Raw genomic sequence first — 14,167 nt, 5'->3', positions numbered from 1 at the left:
TCATCAAGTCGTCTTCGAATAAACGACCTAGTCGAGGGATCAGAGCCTTCCTCACCATCTTCATCACAGTCTTCCACTATCCCTTCAATTAAAATGCCTGGGGTTTGTTGGGAATTTCTGCATTGCGAGGCTGGCCACCGAGACAAACTTTCTTTTCTTGGTGCATCGCATTTGCAGCTTCAGTTGTCACAGTAATAAGGGGATTTTGTGCTTGTGGCAAATCTTGTCCAAGGCCCTGAACGGACAGGTCAGTCATTGACTTTCCCATGATTGTTTTCTTTTTTATTGACCGTGTCTCAATGGTCATGAACTCCGAAGTTTTAGCACTGGGTTCCATCGGGCATGCCAAAATGTTGACCCTAAAAACTACAAAGCCTATGTGGCGCGCATGCCAAGTAACTAGTGAACTAACAATGTCATTCGATTAATGCGAGGCATGCCAACTCGTCGGCTGAGCTCAGCCGAGGAAGAGTAAAATTTGTTGATGTTGCGTTGAACACACTGCTAACTTCTTGATCTTGCAACTGCGTTCGAGGAAGGAACAAGTCTCGACCTTCGGGTTCTCGAGCCTGAAGACAAGGTTGCTAGTTCTGTGAAGTTCACGAATCGTCGACGCCGGATTCAATCATGGTGATTATATTCGTAAAAGCATAAGCACGTCAAACCGACTCTAAACTATATGGACACAGGTACTCAAAAGAGATGTATGTCTTGATGGTAAATGTGGTTCAACCGTTAGAATGCCAAACTCTGAAACTCACTTGTGAGTATCCAATCATAAAATCACTCGGCATTTAATATACCGAATGTAATAACTTGTAACACCTTACTTCGCCGAGAAGGCTAATAAGATGACATCTGCCAATAAGGATTCGGAAACCATTCTCGACTGAGACTTGGATAGGTAACCAGTCGGCCTTGATGCAGTGCTGTTTATCCAAACTGAAGGTGCTCCTTGATCGGCTGATTCTACGGCAACAGTGCTGTTTATCCAAACTGAAGATGTTCGCCGATTGCTTGCACAGTGCTGTTTATCCAAACTATAGGTGTGTTGGCGGAAAAAGAAAATAAAAAATCTCAAGATGTTTAAGAGGTTTACATATGGCAATTTGTGTATTGAATTGGAAGGGCCTCGAATGACGCACCCCCTTCTATTTATAGCAGCCAATCTCACCTTGTCCAAATCAGAACTTTACTTGGATTAGGATTCTTCATTCTAGTCCAACCAGGGCTCGGCCAATCTTACTCTTACTAGGACTTTGAACCAAACTCTTTATCCGCCCACCTTCATTTCTCAAATCTCAGCGTCTTCACTCCATTGAGACTCCTTATCACACTAGGACTTCGACTCATCCGTTCTTATCCAAATCACTTATTCTTGCAATAGGACTCGACCGCCCTAACTAAACGGCTTATGACCACTAGACAACCCATAATACGTTTGGAAAAGCTTTGGGCCGAACATAAACCTACGCTCGGCCCAATAATATTATTTTGGGCCCAAACAATTATTTGGTGCATTATATTGAGCTACTTTTGAACTTTTTTATCTTGGGGACATTTTTGTCTAATTTTTTTTGGTGAAGCCGTGACTCCAAATTGGGACGCTGGCTTTATATATACAGAAGATATACATATATATATATATATATATATATTTGTCATATATTGTGGGCTCGATTGATATACAAATTTTGTTCATTTTAAACGTTGTTAAAAAAAAAATTATTTATTTAATTATCACTATATAACAAAGAGTTCGTCAATTCTTTTAAACTCAATTAAATGTCTCAAATATTTTCGATTTGATTAATATTTTGTAAGAATGATTCATAAGGTGCAACTTGAAAAATAAATAATTTGGATTCTTAAAATTCAACTTGATGTAGGCCCCAAACTAATCTCCATTTTTGTGAAAAATAAAGACCGTTTATCATAAAGATCGTTAAAATGAGAATCCTTTCTTTCAAAGATCGTGAAAATTCGATCTCACCTTTTTTTTAACAGAATCTTACCTAAATTTCTCCTGCAGCGAAGCTAGGGCCGCATTGAAATTCAACTAAAAGCAGTGGGGTAGGAAGTGCGGTACACCGCTGATCTTCGGTTACGGACGCGTGTCCAACGACAGACCCTTGTGGCACGTGACGCCCGCCCCACTATCCTTTGTTTTCTTTCGCCGCTTTCGTATACTTTGTGCCGGCCTTTTGGGCGAAATGGAAGATTTGGTACAGATCTAATTGTAGTGTGTATGGAGGTGCATTTGTCCGGCTGCTATATATTCCACACGATCCAAAAACTCTTCCACCAATATATATGGGCCTTTAGGATGTTTAAGTGTGACAGTAGTATTTAGGGTGCCTTTATTGGAACCCAATTTTAAATTAAAGTTCAGCCTACAAACGAAAAAAATATTAGATTGCTGTTATTCTCACCCCCCAACATTATTTCTTCACTCTCTTTTTAATGAAAATTTTAATAACGATCTTGGACTAGAGCAAATTGTTCAATTTAAATATAAAGACGATCATGGACTTGAGCAAGTTGTTAAAGCATGGTCCTTTCGACCCCGACAGGCCTAAAGGAACAGAGGTCCAAAGAGAAGCCAATGAACAATGAGTATGGAAAGGTGAAGCTGATCGCTTCAAAGAGCCCAGGTCCTTTGGATGTCTAGTCAGCAATCAAGCCGAGCACTTTCTCTTAAAGTGCTTTCCAAGCACTAGATGGTGAGGTTGTCTCTAACAATGGATCTTCATGCCTAAGTCAGTTTTTTTGGAAAAGAGAGAATTCAGGGCTTAGGTGAGTAGCAACCGTTTATCAGAGATTGGTGAAGATGAGGTATTTATAAGAAGGTGGCCAACCTAGGTGTAGAGTTTGTCCTACACGTGATGGTTTCTTATTGGCCAAAGTGAGTCATCTGTTGGATAGATGAGAAAAGAAAAATCCCAAAATATTAATTATAAAATAATAACTTGGGATGGTGATTGTAGCATTCTTGATTGATTGTGATGAGGACATTCTTGTCTTCTTCGAGAAAAAAAGTCCACCTATCGTCTCTATAATTTTTAGAATTATTTTTCGCTTTGCATGAATAGCACCACACTCAATGTAAGTTGAGTTCTCGTCCTTTTTTTTTTTTGTTCGAAAGTTGAGTTCTTATCCAAAACTACTACTTAATATAATAGGAGTGGTCAAACATCTTAATGCTCTTGCAAGCAAGGTTTATTAACTTTTTAAATGTAGGTCCTTTCTTTTTTTTTTAGCACCTCCCGCGGAGTAGATGTGCTGAAATTTTAAATCCAGCTAACATGTGGACAATTTAACTGGTGATATGGTCGTTGGACATTTTCTTTGGAATAACTTTTTTTGATATCTAATGATTCCTTTCACCCAAAACTAATGGCAAACAGCAGGGAGAGTGCCCAACTTGTTACAAACCCTTGCTATATCTGTTTCTTGACTTTCCAGTATGAAACAATACTTCACACAAATGTCATAATCAGAACATTGATTATTTTCTTAATAATCAGATAAAAAACATCTATAAAAAAATGCCAATTAAATTAAGAAATTTAATCATCAACCTGCATAGAACAAATCAATTGTTTTCCTATCAAACTCATTATGATTCAGTTCTACATTTGTGTTAATATATATATATATATATATGAATAATTAAATAATCATCAATTTTTATTAATTTTTCGCAGAAATGATGGTTAGGAAATAAAGATTCAGATAGTAAAATACGCGAATAAAAATTGGTACACAACAAAATGGATTAGTCAAATAGATATATCTGACTACCTCCAGCATCCACTGTCTGGTCCAGGAGTCCTCTTCCTCCCACATGGGATATCAAGTAAAATTCACTCATACAGATGCCACAAACATCACATGAATTCACAGCAAACAGCATATATTTTAAACAGTATTTGGTAACAGAATATACATAAATAATATACAGAATCAAACAGCAGAAATCATACACTAGTGTTCCTTCGTTGTGTATGGAGTTATGGACATATTAATCCCAGTAAAATATTATATATTTTCCGAATTACATGTCCCCCTCGTAGCAAAGGCCAAGAAAAAACTAAAAATAAATTTGGAAACAAAAAACACACAATTAAGATGAGTGATCGATCGAGGACAATAGGGATCGTAAACTCATCGGGAACGGCGATTAATCAGATGATAAGAAGTTGTACTCGGCCTTTGAACGTGTATGATTGATTCAGAAACTGCACAAGTTGTCTTACAAGATAATGCAGAAAGATTGAAAAATCCAAACCTTTCACCCACACTCCTTGAGACCTTGGCAGCACCACTTGAGTATCCTTGATCATCGTCGTTGTTGTTGCCGTCGTCGTCCTTGGAGCACTCAACTAGTGCAGCAAAGAAAGGATCCTTTGGGAGATTAGCAGTATGCCTTTTGGAGTTGTGTCCGATCTGAATAATATCATCCATGATCAACTTTTTGGAGGAGATCTTCTGATTACTGAGTGTGGGAGGAGGCTGTGGGAGACGCTTCAATGAGGAATGTAATTGTAATTCCTTGTTGTTGCTGCTGCTGCTGCTGCTAGGTTTCTTTGGAATACCTGGAAAATGTTCCCAAGAGAATGGGACACCGGAAAACCGAAGCGGGGTTGCCGGACTAATAGGAGGAGAAGAATCATGGTCGAGATTACAGGACGATAATACGAAAGATGAAGACGACGACCACGATGAGGAGGAAGAAAATGATGGTGTTCTTTGAGAAGAATATTGATATTTCTTCATGGCTGGAAATATTGTGTCACAATTTTTTGAGACAGTTTGGGTTTGGCATCGTCCACCACTTACATGATCAGAAGGTGAGGAGGACTCCATGTGATAGATGGACATTACTTTCGATTCACCCTTTTCCAACTTTCTCTGGATAAATATGGGATGTTGCTACGTACAGATCCCATTGTCTCTTTAAATATTGTAAAAATGTATTTAATGATGATTATTGTATTCATTAACTTGTAAAACGACCCAAGGAGAATTGATCAATATGACAAAGTAAGGAGAGAGACGAGGACTGTCACTCATGACTACCATCTATTGATATTTTTATTTCAAATGTTACGTGACAAGTTTTGACTTATTGTGTGGCTTAATTAGCTCATATTCCTCATTTCTAGGCATGTTTACTTAGAAAGAATGGGAGTTGGGGTCAATTTGATTCTCGATGCCTTTATTAAAATATAGGAAAGAAAATCAGTTCACCTCTAAACTTTCTCATGCGTTTACTAACACGTTAGAAATCTAAATAACATAAATCAAACTATAGAGTGCTAGCTTATTGGGAAATTTGGAAAAATAACCAAAATTAGAACTCTATATAGAATTATAGCCACCCTTTTAAATTTATGATAATTATAACCAAAATCTAATATAAAAGTACTAATACACACTTATGATTAAAACATTTTACAAAACAAATCCAAAGAAATTCAAAGCCTCAGTTCAGCAACCTAGACAATTCTAGCCCTCTCAAAAAGCTCAAAAGCTCAGCCAATTTCTGATGAGAAGTTTTATTAAGCTCTTGGTTATTTTTCCATTTGATATTTAACAGTTACTTTTCTAAATTTTTCAAAAATCCCAATCTTTGTCATCTTCTTCCCATCCCAGCAAAACCAAGAGGTTGGAGCCTCACGCAACGTTACAATTTGTTTTTCGAAGACAATCATATCATTTATTCAAGATAACCACTAAGCAGTAAGCTATCCCCCTTTCTTTCCCTCTTACATTTCTCTTTGTTGAAGATCAAATTGGATTTAAGTACACGTTACAATCAAATTGGACTCTGATCTGTAACAAGATTTATAGAAAAATGATTGTGCTTTTTGTAGATCAACTGTTTGGGGAGTTGATTTCCAGAAGAAAAGGTGTTGGAATCAGATAAAACCAAAACGAGTTTTGTGGTTACAGCTCTAATCTTTGCAATGGTGGGTGTAATTGCTTCCCTCATTGTTAAAAGGGTATATTAGTATTTTTAAATCAACTTTTGGTTCTAATTATAATAAAATTAAAAGGATGGCTATAATTCTATATAGGGTCCAAATTTTGGTTATTTTTCCAAATTTTCCTTGCTTATTTGATTCTTCTTATTTTATGTATTTGTAAGTTCTCTTGTTCATTCTTTATTCCATTTTTGATAAGTAAACATTATATGAAATATTCGTTCTAATAAAAGATAAAAATTAAAAACCAGCGAAACAATGACAATGGTTGGCCTGTTTTGTAAAGTTTTAAGTTCAATTAGTGTGAATAACGAATTTGATACTAAATTGTTATGTTTAACAATCGACATGGACATAATGAGAATTTGAGTAACGATGTGGTGATCATAATGACATGTTCTGGAATTGTCTAGTGTGGTGGGGTTATATTTTACAAGGAGGAGTGGTTGGGAGGAATCACGTGAACATGGGTTCAAGTCAATTAACAAATCCCTAAAAGCCTCTTTAAGATCCGTGTGTTTCTTGGGAGTCAATTTGTATTTTTTTCTATTTTTTATTTCGAAACGATAGATTTATTAGATTCAAAAAATTAATCGGATTCGAATTTACGTTGTGGTGTAAGATAAACACTTATCTTCATTTATGGTAGAAGGTGACTTGTACCGTTGTACGTATTCAATACTGTGTTTCTTCTATATTTTCTTTTGTTTATTTTTATATTATTTTATTTTCCGTTGGCGAAATTAATGGGAAACAAATTGACATATCATATATATAAAAAGAGGGTTTTTAATAAAGAATAAGTAGCCTCCAATCCAGATAGCTACTACCTTCACACAACATCTCTATATCTTAATCAGTGTTCAAGAACCCTTGGTTTTTTTCTTTAACAAATTAATCAAATTAGTGCAAAACTAATCACTTAATGCATGATGGTAATTTGTGACCGGAGGCATTAATTCAATATTTTTGAAGTGACAGTGAATAAACCGCATTCAATATGAAAGTGAGAATGCCAATGACTCCACAAAAACATGAATAACATGACAAGATTTTGTCGCTTGTCCATCGGTTATTATCTGGTTTGGCTAGATCCTCCAATATGATAAAAGATGTCATTTTTTAATACTCGTTATGTGTTTCATTCAAGTGTCTATAAAACATTTCAAACTCTTTTTATTAAAAGGCGAATCATCGATTTAGTTTTTATTACAAGTTCAACATTGTATTCTCAGACTCCTAAAAGTTGTTGTTATTCAAAGTCTACCAAATAAGTGGAGGATTAATGTTTTAGAAGTCTCTATATGTCCAAAACGCACTCATTGTGTTGCATTGTGGACCAAAAAGCATTGGCATTCGAAGCTTATTATTCGCTTTCTGCAAAATTTTCCAAAGATGTAATTATCATGAGATTGAAAGCGTGCTGAAACAACATATGATGACCAACAAGTTGGTACGCATTTTCGGATGAATCCGATAGGAAATATCTCTTTATAATTTCAATCCAAAAGGTAAAAGTTTTGGAAATGGATATTAATTCCAATTTTGCAATTTCATAAACTCATGGAATTTCACGAATTGTTTTAGTTTTAAAATTTCAAAATTATGGGAGTTGTATATCTTCATTTATACAAAGATCAAAAGTATTCCATCTCCGTCTCTACATAATATATACTTTTATAGTTCTCATGTTTTTTTGGTACGTATTTTTGGAATTTTAGTTTCGAATTTGAATCAAATGAAATATTTGAAACTTGATTATTTCCCCTTCGACATTACCCTAGCTAGGTCATGAACGTAATGAAGAAACAAGCTGAAGTGTGGATATTTGTATTATTGCTAATTACATAATGGTAACGATAAACTACTCAATGATTCACATGTGAGAAACTATGCAAATCCAAATTGAGCCCAAGCAAATTCTTATAGATTCTCTAGTTTGAGAGGGCAGAGCTGCCCAAGTCACGCATGTCCCACCCAATTTGTGAGATTGGATGTGCGCTAGTCAACCAGTTATGTTGAAGTTTCTCTACACAATGAGTACATGTTACTCACGTGAAAGTGGAACTCAATAAATGGCCAAGTCCTTAATTAGAACGATTAAAATTACTACACAAAGAAAACTGTTCTGATAAGAAAGTACTTTGCACCCAAAAGAAAGAACATACAATGAGAACTAGCATTGTACAACACATTTCATGAGATTCTATGCTCATCACAAAAACTCTATGGTGCTATGGAGTACGTGATACTCTGAATTTTTTAACCGTTAGATATTGGTTTATGAGTTTTTTTTTACTAAGGATGTAACGTTTAAAAAACCATGAGTATCAGACACTCTTGAGCATCATAGAAAATCCCTCGTTATCAACCCCATTACCCAAAAGACAGTGACCACACTGCAAATCTATAAAGTTGTTCGTCCATGACATCCTACCCAAATGCCTTGGTACTTCTCAGAAAATAATAAAACAAATGAGACATTGAACGAAGAAAGAGACGGTTTCCTAACCATGAGAATTGTCTTCCCATAGTCAACCACTAAAGCCTATGACCACTTCCATGGTTTCCTAACCATGGACGCGTCTCAGAATTTCTCACAATGACAACACGGCAGGATAATCCTTTTCCAGCAAAATTTCCGAAACCGTTTCCGAAATATGCTTCTGTCCGACCGAACCTTATTATTCTCAATTATATTGCATTTATAGAGACAACTTTACCTTTGGAACTCTTCCTAAGAGTCTACTCAACATAAGCCCCACAGAAACAAACAAAAGGAATGATAAAAACCCCCGGTTCACTGGAACCACGGCTCCCCATATGATAAATTGACCATTTACAGACAGAGAAACAACTTTTTGTCAGTCCAAAATGAACCAATTTAGCTCAGCCAAGAAGTTCAAGCAATCCAGAAGGCTAAGGTAAGGAGTTAGCTAATGAAGAATGGCCAGTGTGCACCAATATAAAGCCAAAGAAAAGCTTTCACACAGGAGTCAATGGCTAACCAGTCAACAAGCCTAGAATGATATGGTGCTCCTATCTACTATGACTTTGGTGTCTCCCACAAATCGTCAACATAGAAAGCTAATGATTTACACATCCAAACCAACGTAAGAGGTTCTTAAGTCCGGCAGCGGCAAGGGCCTGGAGCTTAGGAATGACAATTTTAACCGTTAAAACCAATAACCGTGGATAGCCGACCGAATGAATTTGGGTATGAAAATTCGGATATATTTTGGATATGAGGAAAAACCGTGAATAATATTTAGTTATGGTTTTGGATATAGTTATAGGGGTCTCCAATCCATATCCGTCCCCGAATCCGAATAGAATTATATATAATATAATAGTATTTATATACAATTATATATAATGTAATTGTTTTATATAATATATATATATATATATATGTATATATTTATTATTCATTGAATCCATTACTTGAGAATACAAAAGTTGCACTGTGTGAGTTGCATAGCTCAATACCACACAAAAGAGCTAGTGATAATAATGATCCACACAAAAGAGCTGCATAGCTCAATACCATCATACTTACGTGCATCATTAACCAATGGGATTGGAGAGCGGGTACTAATATCGCGGATTGATGCATTTCAGTTAAAAGACCCGAAGTAGCAAAACCTTGAGTAAAAATAGCACTTGGCGCGGTTATTGCGCTTAAATGGTTTTTATGTTTTTTAAAATACGGAATAATATGAATAATGGAAAAACTCCACGAAAGAAAAATTAATGATTCATATAAATCACTTAATGGTAAATGCCTCAAATACATCCAACGAGTAACTAATAATCCTGTTATGCAGAAAAAAGTAGCTATCATCCCCTTTTCTGACGAATCATCTAGTCCTACGATTTCATCGACTAATAAAATTATCAAATGAATTGTAATTACAATTGAAACGATCGAAAAGGATATATGAGTTAATATATGCTCTAAAGTTGAAAATATCATAAAAATTATTAAATTAATAAGGGCTAAAGTTTTGTCTAAACAGATAAAAATGCGTTTTGAATCTTGAATCTTTAGCACAATCCATATATTCCGAATAGGTCCAAAATGAAATTGAATAGATGTATCTAGGGAAAATTCACTTTCAAGCGACTATTCCCTAGATACACACGTCATAATATACTTTTTTTTATTTCACAGTTGAATCGATTTAAAAAAGACCTAAAGTTAAGGACTTATCAATAGGTAGTGTTGCTCCAATACAAACCCTTCTCCCGCTTAATTAAAAAAAAAAAAAACTTTAATAATTTTTTCTATTATATTAATTAATTTAATATTAATTTAATTGTTCAAGCTCGAAGAAAGAGTCCACAAAATTTGAAGTTGATATGAATCAAAATCTATGAAAATCCGGACCAATAGTACTTACGGAAGATATCAAAGATCAGCCAACATTATTAATATTTAACTTTAATTTTTATGCTCCACAAGATCCATTCATTAAATCATTATATACATCAAATGTTTAATGATGAAATTAATATTTACTAAATTATCATGCATCACTTAAACGAATATATTTTTTGTATTGATGAAGATGGGTATAACCGTTAACAAATGGGGAATCCGTTACCCGGTGGGTATGGTTATGGATAATCCCTCATGGTTAATTGGTGATTATGGATATGGTTAATTTTCATGGTTATGAAATTAGATATAGCATTTCCGTCCTCAAACTGAACCGTTGTTAGAGCCTAGGCAGCTTCTTCTTTCTTCTTTTTTTTAAATTTTTTTTAATTTTTTTTAATTTTTAATTTTAATTAAATTAATTATATAACGTATAAAACTATAAATAAGTGTTTACAAAGAAGTATTATTGGCATTCCAAAAATCTCATTCTACACTTTTCACAAAGTGTATTTTTCTTTCTAAATATATAAAGTTTGGAGTGTAGAATGAGAAATTTGGAGTGCCAATAACAATTCGTTTTTAAAAAAAAATACATAATTGTCTTAAGATACATAAATTACAAAATATAATTATATATAAAGTATAACATGCTAGAACAAAGTGAAAACATGGGGAACAAGCAGTCATAGTGAAAACATAGAGAACAAAGATATATTACTTGTTCTCCAAAGTATCCAACAAGCTTCTTACAATTGATTGAAAAAATAAAACGCAAAATAAAAGTTATCTATTTTTTGTCTAAACGAGAATCGTGACCTAAGCCATTTTCTTAAATAAAAACAAATACAATAAAAAAGGTCAAAGAACAGACCAGCTCGACTAGACCGTCTAGGCAGGCTGGGCGGGTGCCTAGGCAGGTTTAGGTGGGCCCCTAAGCAAGTCGAGGCATCCTTTCTTATTTTCTAAATGCCTAGAGATTAATCAGGAAGGTGGTCAGCCACTTAGAGATTAATCGAAACGGTAGTTAGCCACCTAACACCTAGGCGGGAACTTTTAGAACAATGATTACTGGTTTGAAAAGATCAAACGTCACAAGATACTGTATGAGTGAGGGAAAAGCGCATGCCAACAACAAAAACAAATAGAGCATCACTGAATTAGATGACAATACAGGATCAGAATGCAGTACAATGACGATATGAAAACAGAACACAAACATAACTAAATGTTAAACTGCATAAATTATAATTCAGAAGGTAACATTTAGTCTATTTCGCGAGTACAAGATCAATGAAAAACAGTACATCGCTCGAGAAAGTTGAGAGCATGTACATAAGAAACAAGCCTTAACGAAATACACAAGGGCATAGTTCAATGAATCATAAGCTACACGTCACTAGAATGGATCTACAAACACAAAAAACCGACTGACGAACATAACATTAACCTACAGCAAAGACTTTCAACAGTTGAATATATAGCTATACATCATCCAATGTGCAAAACCAAACAAGCATACAAAGCAGCCAACAACATACTCATTTTGAGACCAAAAAAACTTCAGGTTTCTTAGCTTTGCTCGGGGTGTTAGCACTTGAAGACGAATTAGCAGCCGCAGAATTCTTGGCAGCCTTGCGTGCCCTCTTATCAAGCTGAATGAGACTCTGGGTAGCCAAAATTGCCTGGGGCACCAAATCATGAGACGCCCGAGCATACAATCGCTTTACTGCAACAGAAGCGGCATCCTTAACATCCTGATAATTCAATGGGGCCAACAAACAATGCCCCAATATTCGCAATGCAGGCTGCAATAGCTCCCAAGGTAATGGAATTCTGGACCCCTTTGACTCCAAATGCACACCATTGCTACCAGTTCTCTCAATTCTCATCGTCAACTGATCCATTTCTTCGGTCACATCGCTGATCTCAATATTGGCGCCCTCTAAGAACAATCCCGGATTCATATCCGGCTCGTTGGTATCATCATCACCGAATTGTCGCAGACAAGAGCAATCCTGGCCGGCCCAAGAAGCTAAGAATCGACAAAAGTCGATCTTGGACCAAGTGGGCATCTGGGAAATGTGCTTGTAATAGGAATCGAGGGCAACGCCGACGATGCAGGCACGTTTCGTGGACTTCACCGCGACCTGGGGCTCAAGCGGCGGAGACAAAACCCCAAAGGATTGGTGGGGGGCAGTGGAGAGAGTGAGGGGGTTGGACTTGTTGAGGCGAGGGGTGTGGTAGAGAGAGGGCTGAGAGAGATTGGGGATCGAAACGACGACAGGCTTGCCGTTTCGAGCCTTGGTCTCGGCGGCGTAAAGGGCGAGGAGAACGGATTCGAAGCCGGCGAGGGAGGGAAGAGAGGGGGAGTCAGAGGAGGGAGAGTAGACTCGGGAGAGGTAGAGACCGGAGAGGAGGGGGAGGAAGGAGAAAACGACGAGGCGTAGATGGGGGTCGGAGGAGAGGAAGGTGTCGTAAAGCCAGTGACAGAGGGGGTCGGATCCTGAGCCTGAGAGAGGGGAGGAGAGGGCAGTAGATACGGCGTCGTAGGATTGAATGGAGGAGAGAAGGGAGAGGGCAGGGCGGTCGGAGTCGGCGAGGGAAGAGAGGGATTGGGAGAGGGAAGGATCGAGAAGAGAGGACAAGGAGTGGATGCGGGAGCGGGCTTTGGAGATGGACTCCCACCAGGAGTGCATGGGGTCGTCGGCGGAGACGGAGTTGGAGGTGGAAATAGGGTTAGGGTTGGGTGCGGTGGCGGTGGTGGTGGAGGAGGTAGAAGATGCGGGGGAGTTGGTGCTGTGGTTTATGTGGTGGAAGTCCATAATGTTGAGTTTGGGTTTTGACCGGGTGGGGAAATGTGAGTCAATGTAAGAGAGGGTTCAAACTTCAAACAGTGGGGATTGCGGTTTATTTCTCCCACACGGGCGGCAGACGTAGAGGGTGGGTTTAAGCACTAGTTTGGCATTGAGGTACTTAAAAAGAAGCAGACATGAACAACAGTTGGAGTAAAATTTGTGTTTAGCAATTCTGTTTATTTTCGAAATCACTATCATTTTAAGCTAAAAAGTGGCAAAATGCTGCTTCTCAAAACTAGCTTTTTTTTTTCAAGAGGAGGGTGAATAGTAGAATTTAATGAAACTTTCACAATCTCAAAAATACCCTACTCCGTTTCTCCTTCTTGCTAGGTTGAAGATTGAATCTTCATAGTTGATATTCTTATTTCGCTGGATATGTAGAGGAGGGAGGGGCGATGAGATCTAAGAGGTGGGTGGAGGAACCGAGGCACGTAACAGGGGTGGCGCACGCCTTGGGACAGGGGATAGTGAAGGAAGGCATTGGAGTGTGCGGTGAAGCAGAGTGAGCTCCTCGTTTTGATTCCCACATAGAGATAGGAATTGGGAATGTGGAAATGGGGAAATGGGGAGGTGGGATATGAAGGGGGAATGGGAATGGTGGGGGAGGGATATGTCGAGGAGGGAGGGGCGATGAGATCCAAAAGGCGGGTTTGTTTTGGTGTTTGGTGACTGAGAAATTTGAGAGAGGGGGGAAATGGGTAGAAGGGAAAGGACTGATTTTGTCCTGATTCTTGCCGAAGAGCTCAGGGATTTGAGTTCTTAGATTTTCTTATCCCCAACACCCAAAACACGATTCCCGTAACCCAAACTTGGGGTTAAATTCGTAGGAGTGGAGATGATGATAATCTAGTGGTGAGATGGTATGAGATCGAAGATTTGTGTGTGGGGTTGTCTCGGTGGAGGAGAGAGTGTAGAGAGAGCTGAGAGTTTTCGAGAGA

At 37.4% G+C, this 14,167-nt stretch overlaps 2 protein-coding genes across 2 annotated transcripts; both read right to left on the bottom strand.

Annotated features, from left to right (window-relative positions):
• Positions 1-4,006: 4,006 nt before the first annotated feature.
• Positions 4,007-4,989, bottom strand: LOC103930302. The gene has a single exon (XM_009339623.3). The coding sequence runs from the start codon at positions 4,882-4,884 to the stop codon at positions 4,168-4,170; it is 717 nt and encodes a 238-aa protein (XP_009337898.2). The 5' UTR covers positions 4,885-4,989; the 3' UTR covers positions 4,007-4,167.
• Positions 4,990-11,592: 6,603 nt separating this feature from the next.
• LOC125470182 lies at positions 11,593-13,312 on the bottom strand. Its single transcript, XM_048568822.1, has one exon. It carries the CDS (start codon positions 13,194-13,196, stop codon positions 11,913-11,915), a length of 1,284 nt encoding a protein of 427 aa, XP_048424779.1. The 5' UTR covers positions 13,197-13,312; the 3' UTR covers positions 11,593-11,912.
• Between the last annotated feature and the right edge of the window lie 855 nt (positions 13,313-14,167).

This window comes from the organism of the source record quoted next, unplaced genomic scaffold (assembly GCF_019419815.1).
Source record: "Pyrus x bretschneideri cultivar Hongxiangsu unplaced genomic scaffold, Pyrus_bretschneideri_v1 Contig49, whole genome shotgun sequence".
NCBI classification, from domain to species: Eukaryota; Viridiplantae; Streptophyta; class Magnoliopsida; order Rosales; family Rosaceae; genus Pyrus; species Pyrus x bretschneideri.
Note: the sequence above shows the minus strand (reverse complement) of the source record. Positions and strands in the feature narration are given on the sequence as shown.

What these genes read in the sequence shown, in the direction of transcription:
- LOC125470182 (XM_048568822.1), bottom strand. Translation starts at nt 13,196, where the DNA reads ATGGACTTCCACCACATAAACCACAGCACCAACTCCCCCGCATCTTCT.
- LOC103930302 (XM_009339623.3), bottom strand. Translation starts at nt 4,884, where the DNA reads ATGTCCATCTATCACATGGAGTCCTCCTCACCTTCTGATCATGTAAGT.